Below are 13,431 nucleotides of genomic sequence, written 5' to 3' on the forward strand. Positions count from 1 at the left end.
AATAAGAAATTGCGATACAATTTAATAAAAATGTTCCCGCTTTAGTTTAAGCACTGAAGATTCATGGTCCCTTTTAGGTATAGTGATGACTTCAAAATCTATGATATTATGTTAACAATTGACATGTATCAAGTTGAATTCAATATAGCTTGTCCACCTGCCTTTCTTGAAAATCAGTCGAGCGAGAGAGTCAGAGTGTATGCAGCCAGTGCAGGTAGAAAGACCGTGTTCTACAATAAGTGAGGAAAGTTGAAAAGCCATTACATTTGTTCTCATTAGAGCAAGGGCTGCTACTTGAGAAATGGTCCAGTTGCTGTCTCTCTTAGTGATATATTGAATCAATACAATTGGTTTGTATGTAGTATTAACATTTTCAGCAGCAAATACATGACTTAGCAACCTTTGTGCTTGTTGCATAGTCTAATCATATGCATGAGAAATGATAATTCCTTAAAGTAACTTATGCCCCTACTGTATACATTGAACAGGCATAACTTGTTTGACACTTGATTGTAAGATTTTAGATATATCCACTCCCACAGTCAACATTAGTAGTTGCCCTGTCAATAGATACCCTGACCCAGATTGCAAGTCCTCCTGAAGGATATTCTTTAGCAGGTGCAATGGCTTCAATGTTATGGATAGAATGCCCATCTAGGCATATTGAAGCAGTAGCCTGATTCTCTTGCAACAAACATATTTCATGAATAGTAAAATATGACACCCAACTGGGATATTCTTTTTTATGCTTAAGCCCGCTGTGTTAAATGACAGTATCGTAAAGGGTAATGCCAAGGGAGTTATGGGTGTCCTGTGAGGGCATAATAAAAGGAGGGCTAGGCGTTTCTGTTATAAAGCCTTAGAGCCCGACCTAGCGGGCTCTACGGCCATTAAAGGCCTGCTCCAGCGTTAAAGGCCCGAGCCGAAGGTCTGTAATAAGGGAGTGGGCCTTTAATGGCCGGTAGAGCCCGCTAGGAAGGCTTTAAGGGTATTAGAACGTTACTCTGCAGAGGGCAGAATGTTGTAGTTACTTAACTCAAAGGCCTCTTGTAGCCCGAGAGGGTTTAAATCCCCTTGGGCTCTGATAGGCCTTTGTTCACAGCAGAAGCTGTGAATGCAAAACAACATTGGAATGTTGCTCTCCAGGCTTCTACCAGCCAGTAGAAGCCCTTAGCACTCTATTGTTTACAATGGAGCGCTCAACATTCCAATGTTCTAATTTCTATTGGAGCAGGATATTAATTGGCATCTTTAAACTCAGGCTGTAGGTTTTCTGTTTGATGTACTTGAATTATTCAATAGTCTTCACAAACCTTAGCTGGCGTCAGGGTATTACTACACAGCAGGATGACAGGTTTGCTCATACCACTGCCAAGATGCTCCCGGGCATTCGTGCGCTGTATAAATTATAAAATCAATCAAATCAAATCAATCATACCACCTCTATTGGTGGCCCAGATTTAAGCAGACTTTTTGAGTCATTGAGGGGACAGATCTTAAATCAAGTGTCAATAAACAATTTCTCACTTCTGGATCACTGACCTGTATTTCAATACAGTCCTAGGTTTGGAAGTCCCTAGAAACTCGCTTGGCGTTTAGAATATTTGATCTGATCATTGAGCAGCAGTGTCTCACACTGCTTATTCAGTGAATTACCAAATTGATCAGCAGGGTCTGATTCTAATGTGCACCTCTCTGTAACTTAGGCATCCCATACAATGTAAATTTCTTCTAACAGTTGTCCAGTCCGTGTTTTCGATCCTATAAGCATCCCACAAGTTTGTTTTTCATTCAACATTTCGCCCCAATGTTGCGTGTCATTTTGCCTTTTGATCACTGGGGGATAGTAATTTAACATTCCACTTCTATCAGAACATCTGAAAGTTTAAGCCTCTATTTCCCATTCTAAAACTAGGACTGCAAATCCCAGGAAGCAAAGCAGAAACCTAGATTGAAAGAGCCATGCATGCATGAAACTGGGAAACTTGGGAGCTCTACCCTTGTTATTTGCACTCGCCCCACACCTACACTACACTATGGGTACTCTGGGTCCCTAAATTTTGTACCATCCAATTCTCAAATAATGTAATTTCTCTAACAGAAACCTGATCAATTCTTGTTTGGTCATCTTTTACATCTTTTTTTAATTGCCCCCCATTTTCTGGTGCTTTCATTACTACCTCTGTCTTTATTCCTGTTCTGCAACCAAGGAGAAGCCTATTAACTAATAGATATGATTGTCCAAATAATCAGAAAAAATATGCGTATCCCTGGATAGTGTACTTGTAGCTGATTATGCATCTTTCCTTTTTTGGGGGTCAATTCCACACAAGTATGATTTTTTTTAACCCTCATGTTGTTACTTTTCTACCCTAGGTCAACGAGTTTTAACCCTGTTTGCTTGGATTGCTATCGATCACACTGACTAGTTGAAATTACTCTTCTCAGTTTCGTATACTGTCGTGAAAATGTAGAAATTTGTTAAGGTTGCTTCAGTAACCTGGAGATTTCTGAGAATATGGGTGATTTTATCCTAGAGAATGGGTGACTTGTGAAGTGGTAGTGTTTGTTGTTTGTAAAATGTAGGCGGGAGATAGATTGGTCACCTTCAGGTCTGATCTCTCTGCAGGATCTATTGTTACTAATTCTTTAAAATGTACGTGTACTGGGCTTTGGCTCCATCCAGAATAGTATTTCGCTTTTACCTCATACCATTACCTGGTTGGATAATCATTTGATCTCATGTGGAGCGATGGCATTTGGTATATTAGATATCAAAAGGACACAGAGTCATCACTCATTAAATTCCTGATTTCATTGATTCATTTTAAACAGAAAACGATGTTTTTTGTTGTTTTTATTGCAGCAGGCTTTTTAATGGTTTTATTAGTGAAGTCTCATACTGCAAGCCTGACAGACCTATTGGCTGTGCTAGTTCATGTTTTGTTTTCCATTTGTATTCATTTTTGGAAAACTCTCAATGTGCCCTTTTCTGTATTGCAACTTGCCTTTCTGTGGTCGCAAAGCCTGTGATTGTACAAACCAAAGGCTTTGCAGCTGCAAAAAGGGTGAAACATCAGACTCCAAACTTCTCCTGTCTCCATCAAGTTATGACTAGGGAGGTGTGAAGCAGTGAATATTATCCATAGTAACCTTTCTGAAGTTTAATTTAAAAAATCTGCTTGCAAAGTGAAGTTCAACAAAGGTTGGGAAGTCCTGCAAAATAATTTTCACAGGGTAAAAACTTGTCGCAGGGCGCTTTGCTGAAGACAGATAATACTCTCTCTGCCCTGTACAAAACCTCTCTAGTGGAAGAGTTTTCACGCAAAAACAATTTACAAGAACATTGTTTCGCAGCATTGTTTGCAGAAATTTTCCAGAACAAAGATTTGCAAAGGTGACAGACAATTCAAATTTGCAAAGTTGCAAATGTTGTCGCTGTGCAAAACTTCATCTGATCCATTTACATTTTTCACAATCCAAATCCTGAATGGGAAAGCCCAACTACCTTCTTCATAGAGGAAAAAATTTGGGACAAGAGAATGCGTGACCCTCTCAATATTAGCAGAAGAAATTGCGAAAGGATCTTCAGCACCTGAGGATATGCGGCCTAGGCCACACCGACCCTTAGAAAAAGGCTGTACCCCTACTGGGAATCCTACACATCTTATTACTCCCCTAGGCCAAAGGAGTATTCTAAACACACATAACAGAGCTTCCAACTAAAAAAAATCAACATGTGAGGAGGAGGTGGGGCCACATGCTGAGAAATGCCGGATACACTTTTCTCCCTTTAACCTTCACGAACCTCCACCCCCCCCCCCACCACCCCCCAAACAAAAAGCTTGCTGAGACTGGTGCTGAGGTTGTCCAGGGGGGTTTTCACATCCCTTAATGGACATTGGCTGTTAAAAAGCCTTGAAAGACGTGTTGGAAATCCTATATTTGCATTGGTTTCCATCCTGTTGTCCCTGCCATTGTGTGATATTGGATCCTCACTAGATGACCATGTTAATGGAGCTGATATTGTGTGACACATGGTGGCACTCTGTGGCTTGGCAGGTCTGCACAAAGTTTACCAGTAGAAAGTGTCTTCCTTTAGTAGCAGCAGAAGAAGAACGGATGTACCCATCGTTGGGGGTGATCGGCAGTGTAGCTGCATGGAAGCACACAGAGGGACCAAGAAACGCAGACCAATCGTTTATTTATTTTCATTTAATTTATTTGCCGCTTTGTGTAGTGGGGACCTCCCAGGATGAGAGAGTGATTTACATAAGGCCATTAGTATACATAAGAATAATTTTAAATGTCTAAGAATATTACGGATAACAGTGACTTTTGATTAGAATTTAGGTTGACTAAAGCCCAATTGAGATGTTCTGAAAAGTAGCTGACATTTAGTTAGAGCAGTTTGTTGGCAGCATCAGCCTCTGTTTCACTAACCTCTACAATTATAGATACCGAGCGGGCTGGAACCAGAGTACATGGTTGAGCCATACTCGGGAGAAACGCATTTTAGAAAGATCTTGAGTGGTCTATTCTCTTAAATTAGTCCATAAGAAAAAATAGCAACTGCCTATTGACATATGGCTCCTCCAAGTTTATCTGCCATCTCAATATAAGTAATTGTACTGATCAAACTCATAGATTGTGGTGAAAATTAAAATGAAAACAACGCATAACTAAAAGTGGGCTGCAAAACAATTCAATGTAGAAATCGCCAGATTCTATCAAGTTTGGCAGAAGAGCCTACCCTTTTAGCAGATATTGTTTCTTGTTTGAGAACTCTCTGCATTTTTATAAGCCAATGATGGATCGTCGGAACCACCTTGGATTTCCAGTTTGCTAGGATAAGAGATCTCGCAATTAATGCTGCAACAAAACCTTTGTCCATGTTAGCAAGATTTCAGGTGACCAGAGATGTCGCTTAGGTGAGTGGGAAGTTGCTATGCACGGCTCCAGGTCCCTATGGCTATGTTTACGATATCTCTGGCGTCCGGAGCCTCTATGGCCTGGATGATAGTGTTTTTGTTGAAAATGGGTATGTTGTGTATACTGTTTGGATGAATTTTCTCAGCCACTATTCTGTTTCCAGATATTGCTGTGTGCCTGTGGATCAGGATTGGATTTTTTTTTTCATATTGTTTGATGATCATAAGGTTTTTGCAGGTAAGCCGGCCTCAAAGGCCCTGTTGTGTGCTTAGCTTGTGTCTCGCCGCCTTCTGCTGCAGGTAAGTGAGCAGTTGCGTTCCTTCTACATAGCCTTAACATGTCTTCCTTTTTCACATCTCTCACCCTGTGTTGCAGGCAAGGGCCCGGAGACTCTGTTGGCGGGTCACAAGTTGAATGACAATGAGTGGCACACGGTACGAGTGCTCCGCCGCGGGAAGAGTCTTCAGCTGTCAGTGGACAATGTGACCATAGAAGGTAACTGCAAGCCATTTACTCAGAGCCCTCTTCCCTCATGAAAGCTTTCCTTTCAGGCACCAAGTGTGAGATGACAACATCTGATACCCAAGCAGACATCATTCGCAATGTCTACTAACATAGAAGGTCTCATGATTTACAACGAGGGTGAACTGTCATCTTAGATACCATAAGACATATCACTGTACCTCTCATTGCATGTCTTGTGTGAGATGACATCCTTAATAGGGTAAGAGATACCATTCACAACATCCTTTAACCGGCAGTGGCAAGTGATTTCGCTGGATTACATCTCTGATTGTGTACGAGCCATCACACGCTGTCAATGTAGAGTCCATTTATTAACACGGAGAGGACACACGTGATATCATTGGAGACATGAGCATACACACATCTGTTCACCCAGACTGTATTTTCATTCCTCTTCATTGTGATGTTACAATTGTACCGCAGCAGGAGACCTTCGGGACACAGCCTTGTGTCAGATCTCCTAGGAAGAGAAATACACTGTTAAGAATGACATGACACTCAACATCTGTAGAGGCAGTGTATAGGTTGTGCAGGTGGTGGGCACCGCCAGTCATTCTGAGGGACCAGGACTTATTCTGCGGTACCAAACTTTGACCCAAAGCCACAAAGACAAAGGCAGAAAAGGGAGAAAGAAGGAGGAAGAGAAAGAGGGGATAGGAGGGGCAAAGTGAGAAATCAGTGATGAAAACAAACCTGTAAAAAAGAAATTGGATACCAAAAGCGTAGGATTGTGGAAGAAAGAGGTATGAGGTGAAATCAAATCTAAGCCTGCTTTGTATACGGCCACCCACCATTTAGTAAGGCTAGCAGTAAGCGCCTAAGAAAAAAACTTTGGCCCCTGTACCTATTTATTTATTTATTTTTACAAGTGAAGAACTGTGTACAGACTGTCTGTTTGTCTGCCAGGAGCACTTTAATGATGTGTTAACTATGTACAGAAGTGTTCGTCAGCATTTTCCTTGCACTTATACCCCACCTGGAACTAATGTTATCCCTGTTGTCCTACTGAACCCTCCAACCATCTCATATTAAAATTCGCCCAAACTCCAGGATACACTTGACTGATACATTGCCTGGCTGTTTATTCCATCATCCCAGGCTTACTGGGCCTGATGCTAACAAACAACACCCAAGCCATCATTGATGTAACTTAACAGCTTATGCAAATGGGACCGGCCTGCTAATCAAGGAAAATCAGCCAAGTTTTAGTCCCAAGGAACCTCTACAAGGTACCTACATTATATTTGTTCTGGACTGTACAACCCAGGTGTACTGTAGGATATTTTTCCCAAAACAAGTATGGAGCCTAGCTCCTCAAATACGTTAGTCTTTAAATGTTCCTCTACATTATCTTGAGATCCACATGGAAGTCAAAATATATTTGACTGTTAAAAATAATGTGGACTAAACACAAAGGAAAATTTACAAGTGTAGATTTACTTATGTGTAAACGTACTACTGCACCTAGTAGTAACTTTACACTCTTTTGCTATTCAACATTTCTGAGTGCAAATGTACTACTATGTGCAGACTTTCATGTCTCTACCCCCTCAAATCAGGGAGTGCAGCATGCTATAACATTATTAACATGATTACGTGTAAAGATACTACTAGTAACTTTTCACACATAGCAGATGTTTCCACCACTGGGAAACAGATCTGCCAATGATAAAGAAAAGGGAAAAATAATAAAGTTTGATAATAAATAATACTCAAATATTTTAAAGTAAAATAAAAGCGTGAGTTCACTCAAAATAATTAATATTAACCCAGAATTAAAAAATAAAATGTCACAGCACGTTTAACATCAAATCATATGTTTAATAATGGATTGAATAAACTACGTCTTAATTAAATGTATACATATTCTTATAAAAATAATTTTAAAACCCACTCTTGCTAATATTTTATATTAACTTACTATTCACTAAATGTTATTAAAAGGTATTTGTTTAATTAATGGTACTTTTTAAATTCACTTTTTAATGTTTTATTTAATTATGTTTAAACAAAAATGGAATTAAAATATTGAGTTTAAAAAATAATGTTAAATATTTTACATTGAATATATCTTTTAACACTTAAAACTATATAGATACATATGTGTAATTTAAAATGTAAAATAATTCATTTTAGGTAACATTATTTAGTACTGGATGTTATAAGTCCCTACTTCCATTAATCTCCACTGGAGTGTGTTGTAGCAACTGTGAATGGTCACGTGTGGTGCAGGGTTTACTCCACAACCAGGCTTGAGTAAACTGGAGTAAAATTGTGTCTGTTTTCAGTCTTTTTGTCTGTAATAATTTTAGAAGTGCAGTTTGTGAATAGCAATCTGCTTACTCTTTTATTTGTGGATGATTCTGCATTTCCCTCTCTAAATCCCTCTGTAAACCCCTTCTTACATTTCCCTAATCCCCTCCCATTTGATAGTAAACAGGCCCCATTTCCCAGCCATTCCTTCGGGTTCTTTTCACATTTACTTCTAAAAGTTATACTTATGTGTGTGGAGACCATCTGCAACCAACGCTAATACCCTCACATAAAACAGATTGGAGAAGCAGAAGTCTCCGCATGTAGGTTTGTGAATGGTATTTTGCAGTTTGTGAGTAGTACTACTAAATATACCGTAAAGCGCAGTTTGTTAATAGGTCCCAAAGTCTTACAAGAAAAATGCTCTCTTTGATACTTTTACTAAAAATGTGATAGAATACACACCCATGTAATTCAGATTTTGACAATTCTTTTAATATGCTCGAAGGCGAAGTTCCTGGCGTTCAGGATTGACTTGGGCTCTGTCCCAATAGCATGGACATTCAATCACCAAAATGAAACTGTTACGCCGTCGCACCCAGCTTCAGGCCGCACAAACAAGAGCCGTAGCTTCAAACATCGTGATTCCAAATACACCATCATAGTCTGAACAATCCACGTTTATTCAATTATAATCTTTAAATTAGAAAATGGAGGTAATGTGATTCCAAACGTTCAATGCAAAATAAATGCCCATCCAGGCATTTTATTATAGCACAGTAGAATCCACTTGACATCTTAAGTAATCCTACTGTGGTCACCCAATGCATTTCAGGCAATGTACCCTCCGTCAGGAGTAGCTGCAGCATGAGAACAAACCATCAGTATTTTTACATAGTTGAAGCTACAGCTTACGTTTGTGCAGCTTGTCGCTGGGAGTGACGATGTAACAGTTTAATTTTGGTCTCTTTGATACTTTTTACATTTTGCTGCGTGACATGGAATTGATAAATAGTCCTCTTTGGCACTTCACTAGTACTTCAATAAGGACACATCTTTTTCTATCACTGCCTACCACAGTATACCAATTGAAATATTTTTTCTGAGACTGCAGTACTCACAATCTTCAAGGAAAATTAAAAATAGATCTTCCATTGATTAATCCTCTTGAACCTATGTGGAAAACTCAAATTGTACTTGCAAAGATCCTGGTTTTCGTTATTGACCTACTTGAAAAATCCAATATTGCATATTTGTTTTAGACAGTACAGTTTATTTTAGCTATTCAGCAAAATGATTTAGTGAAAATAAGCATCTTATCATTGATGAACAATTTGTTCAAGGATGTGTTTCTGATTTCCATATCAAGCAAATGTATTTGCTCTCTTTTTTACTTTTTTGGTTATAAAAAGAAAGGCATGCATATGCAGAGTAATCTTGTTGGAAAATCTTTTTATTAGAATAAAGTAAGTCATTAAATCATTAAGTCATACTAGGATAACAAATGGAAGCATATGGTGGAATGTTGAAGCACACACAGAACATGCAAATTGATATAGAATAAAAAGACGCATAACATAAACAATTCTGTGCAGCTTAGAAGCCACATGTGTTTGATCTTAAAAGAATCAGCCCTCCTCAGAATAAGAAGTCAAGTCTTTCTACTTTATCTTCAAATACGGAACGAATGGGGCCATGCTTATTGTATTTTTAATAGACCTTATGACACAAAAGTAAATTCTCCTTAGCAACTTTTAGACTTCACAAAGTCTTTATGATATAAATGCTAAATTATTTCTTTTAAGATCAATCCATGACATTTGATCTGCGGTAAATGACTACATAGAGGCCACTGCTGTTACAGAAACATTAGTACCGGAAAGTAACTTCTTGGTCTTCTCTTTGCAGAGCTAACCCATTCTCTTGTGTTTGATGTGTACAGGTCAGATGGCTGGAGACCACACCCGATTGGAGTTCCACAACATTGAGACAGGAATCATGACAGAGAGGCGCTTCATCTCAGTGGTCCCTTCCAACTTTATTGGGCACCTAAGCAGTCTGTTATTTAATTCCATGCCATATATGGACTTATGCAAAAATGGAGACATCAACTACTGTGAGCTCAATGCTCGGTTTGGCCTTCGCAATATTATTGCTGACCCGGTGACATTCAAAACAAAAGCTAGCTACCTTGCTTTAGCCACTTTGCAGGCCTACGCCTCTATGCACCTCTTCTTCCAGTTCAAAACCACTGCCACTGACGGCCTCATTCTCTTCAACAGTGGCAATGGGAATGACTTCATCGTGGTTGAACTGGTCAAGGGGTGAGTCTACATGGCTTCTTTCTTGTGCGTGCGTGCCACTCAATTGTATTCTTTCCATAATTAGTGGCCATTTTTTTTTATTAGGAGATTAAAAAACAGTGGGAGCTATGGGACCTCCATGCTGCAAAAACTATCAGTGGAATCAGCAATAAACCTGGCTATCCACTTTTTTATTCTTGTCCAATCTCAAATCGAATTGACTGGCAAGCTCACAGACATGAACACATGAAGCTTCCTCTTTCTTCTTGTCTTTCTTGCTCTTCTTTTCCCTAATTCCCTCTATCTATGCTAGTTCTATTTTCAGGACTTAGCATTCTTCCCGTAGCTCTCTATTATGTCCCTTCTTCCATTTTTTCTTTCACTTGCATTTATTTTTATCCTTAACTTTATTCCCTCTGAATTTTTTAATGCCTTTCTACCTCATTCCTTCATTTCTCTCCCATTACTTTCTTTCACTCTTATACTTTTTTCAGTTTTCTTTCTCAAATGAATCTGTCATTGTTGAAATGTATTTTATCTTTCCGTCCTTCTGCATGTCGTTCTCTTTTTTAATTCATTAGCATTACCTCTTAGTTTTTCTCTATACATCTTTATTTTATTATCCGTCTTCCTTCTCTCTGTCTCTTTTAGTCTTTGCCTTTCTCTTTCTTTATGATTTGATTTTCATTATATTCTCTATTCGGTTTTTTAATCTCATCTGTTCTGACTAACCCCATGCATTTCCAAACTTTTTAATTCATATATATGTTACAGGTCTAGTATATTTCTTGTATCTTCTAAGTTCATCAGCAGAGACCTGCTGTAGTTTGTTTGCTAGGTTGTGCTTTAATGGTAAGAACATCAAGGTATACTTTATTGCTGTCATTGTTCATATTCCACCTAATATCACTATGTTCTATTGACTCCATTATGTATTAACTCTTAATTGATGACCTATCCCTTTGGCTTCTTTGCAGGTACATTCATTATGTATTTGACTTGGGAAACGGCCCTTCACTCATGAAAGGGAACTCTGACAAGCCTGTAAACGATAACCACTGGCATAATGTGATTGTCTCAAGAGACACTAACAATGTCCATACGTTAAAGATTGATTCCCGAACAGTGACCCAGCATTCCAATGGAGCCAGAAATCTGGACTTGAAAGGTACGTCTTATGTTATGTTATGTTATGTTAATGGTGCTTGTAAAGCGCTAACAATCATCCTGAGTAGGATATCACGGCGCTATAATGGCAGTAGTGAGTGTCAATGGTAGGCAGATAATAGGATGCTTGTTTTAATCAGGCTTGGGGAAGAGAAATGTTTTCAATTGCTTCCTGAAGGACAGGTAGCAGTCCGTCAATCTAAGATTCACGGGCAGCTCATTCCAGCTGGTCGCCGCCAGGTGGGAGAAGGCCCGTCCGCCCATCCACGTGCAGCGGGGTCGTAGTTTATTGGGAATGCTGAACTTGGTGCATTGCATCTCTCTTTAAATTCAGAATGAGGGGGCAGAGCTGGGAAAGGAAGTTGAAGGTACAGAGTCCTTATATATATTTATTCAATTGCACGTATGTAGCAGTTATATGTAGACTGCAAGATGGCTTAAGGACTCACAAATCTGAATCCCAGCCATGGTGACATAGCCATCCTTCCTTCAGGGTTTGGTAAATTGTGTACTACTTAATGAAGTAATAACAACAACTTTTATTTAGAATGCTTGGATGCTGCAAAAATGTAATATAACACTTTATGCAAAAGCAGGTTATTGCACAGATGACTGAAATTGTCTGCCACTAGCAGCAAATCAATGTTGTGCTTAATCTAGTGCTTCTTAGGAATCTACCAGGATTATATCATTTATAGTCACCTCTTAAACACGAACTATATCCACAGTAGGGCTCCTCACATATGCCATTAGGTGTGTCTAGGTTTTCAAGTACTACTGCTGTCAAATGGGTCAGCAAGTCATTTATGACTGAAATGGTAGGATCTTCAGGGAACAATGGTATCCATGGTCTTAGTCAATGATACATTTGGAGACTTAGCCGAGTGCCATTAGATACACTTCTGATATCTGACAGGACTTGCAGGAGATCGAAGAATGTTGCCCTGTAGACTGATATACTGAGTTCTGCTGCGGTGGAATATATGCCCTGATATTTGGGGAAGCACAAAGTCTATGAGCCTTTGGCTACTGGCATCATTGTAAAGTATTCATATGGGTTGCATTCACATGTCCCTTAGATTTCCTTAGGCTGTTCTCTAACTGTATTACAAATGGCACTAATCCCATGAAATCTACTCAGTTAGTTCTTTTGTGTAGTGACATTTTTTGTAGATCTATGGTAGGTCTCCTGACATTCACAAGCACTTTACGCTGCAAAGACATACTTTCCTATAGAATCTGGCAAGTATGAAATACACTTTACTGAGTTAAAGAGAAAGAAAATGGGTCTTAAACTTTATTTTGTGGGAACATTTCAAAATCAGTTCTGCTTAACTTTTATCTTTGTATAATATTAATTGTTTTACCTATTTATTTTATTTTATTTTTGTATTGTATTTTTATGTACGCACATTGAGGTTGTGAATTGTCAGACACATTCGCTGTTTTATAAGACATAATTTACTAACGTAAAAAAACTTTATTAGCCTTTTAGCATCATTATGGAAAACATGTTCGGCTTTCCTTGATGATGTGAGAGAGTCTATAAAAAGAATGTCAGCGTCTTTTATTCCTTTTTTCGGTCGCTCAGGAGGATCTCTGAAGCAGTTCCCAATGACTACACCTGTTATAAGTTTTTGCTGAGTAACACAACAGTTTATAATATTCATTGATAAAAAACAAACCAAAGAAAGAAATCTATCAAACTGAGCCCCTTGTCATCGTATTTTGAGGTGTTTATTTCATCCACGTTTTCTGAGACTTCGATCTCTTTTTCGATGAATTGGCGCACATCTTTTTGGGCTCACCTATATTATCCTTAAGTCAAGTAGGTATTGGTTCCTCCAAGTCTAACATTGGGTTGTCCACATTTGACCCAGTAGATATAGAAACATGCCAACTTTTCAGCATTACCACTGGCCATGTACATATACTCCATGAATATTCAATATACTTACCTTTATCTCACTTAGAAATTCTGAAAACGAGCATGGGTCTGGCTCTCTGTGACCAATGTTAGTCACCCCGACACAAATATGTTTTTATTCACTTTACTTTAATAATGCTGCTTGTTGTTAATTAATGGTACTTATATGTTGGCTTTTCATTCATATTCTTCAATAGTCCTTCAGGGAAATGATTGGAAGCATCTCTGAAAACGATATACTTGCGCAAAGAAAATGGCTGTTGATCTAGTTGTCATTGATGCATTTACTGCCCAGTTCTTGATCATAGCTTCTGCTGGTGCTAG

The 13,431-nt window shown here is 38.8% G+C and overlaps 1 protein-coding gene across 9 annotated transcripts in view; it reads left to right on the forward strand.

Annotated features, from left to right (window-relative positions):
* The window catches only part of NRXN2 (neurexin 2), a 2,155,080-nt gene that overhangs the window by 1,292,189 nt on the left and 849,460 nt on the right, over nt 1-13,431 (forward strand). For all 9 annotated transcript variants that reach the window (XM_078660761.1, XM_078660766.1, XM_078660765.1 and 6 more), the window contains 3 exons: nt 5,308-5,427; nt 9,653-10,034; nt 10,991-11,181. In XM_078660761.1, the coding sequence (XP_078516887.1) occupies nt 5,308-5,427; nt 9,653-10,034; nt 10,991-11,181 (693 nt within the window). The remainder of the gene's footprint in view (nt 1-5,307; nt 5,428-9,652; nt 10,035-10,990; nt 11,182-13,431) is intronic.

Source organism: Lissotriton helveticus, chromosome 9, assembly GCF_964261635.1.
Source record: "Lissotriton helveticus chromosome 9, aLisHel1.1, whole genome shotgun sequence".
NCBI lineage: Eukaryota > Metazoa > Chordata > Amphibia > Caudata > Salamandridae > Lissotriton > Lissotriton helveticus.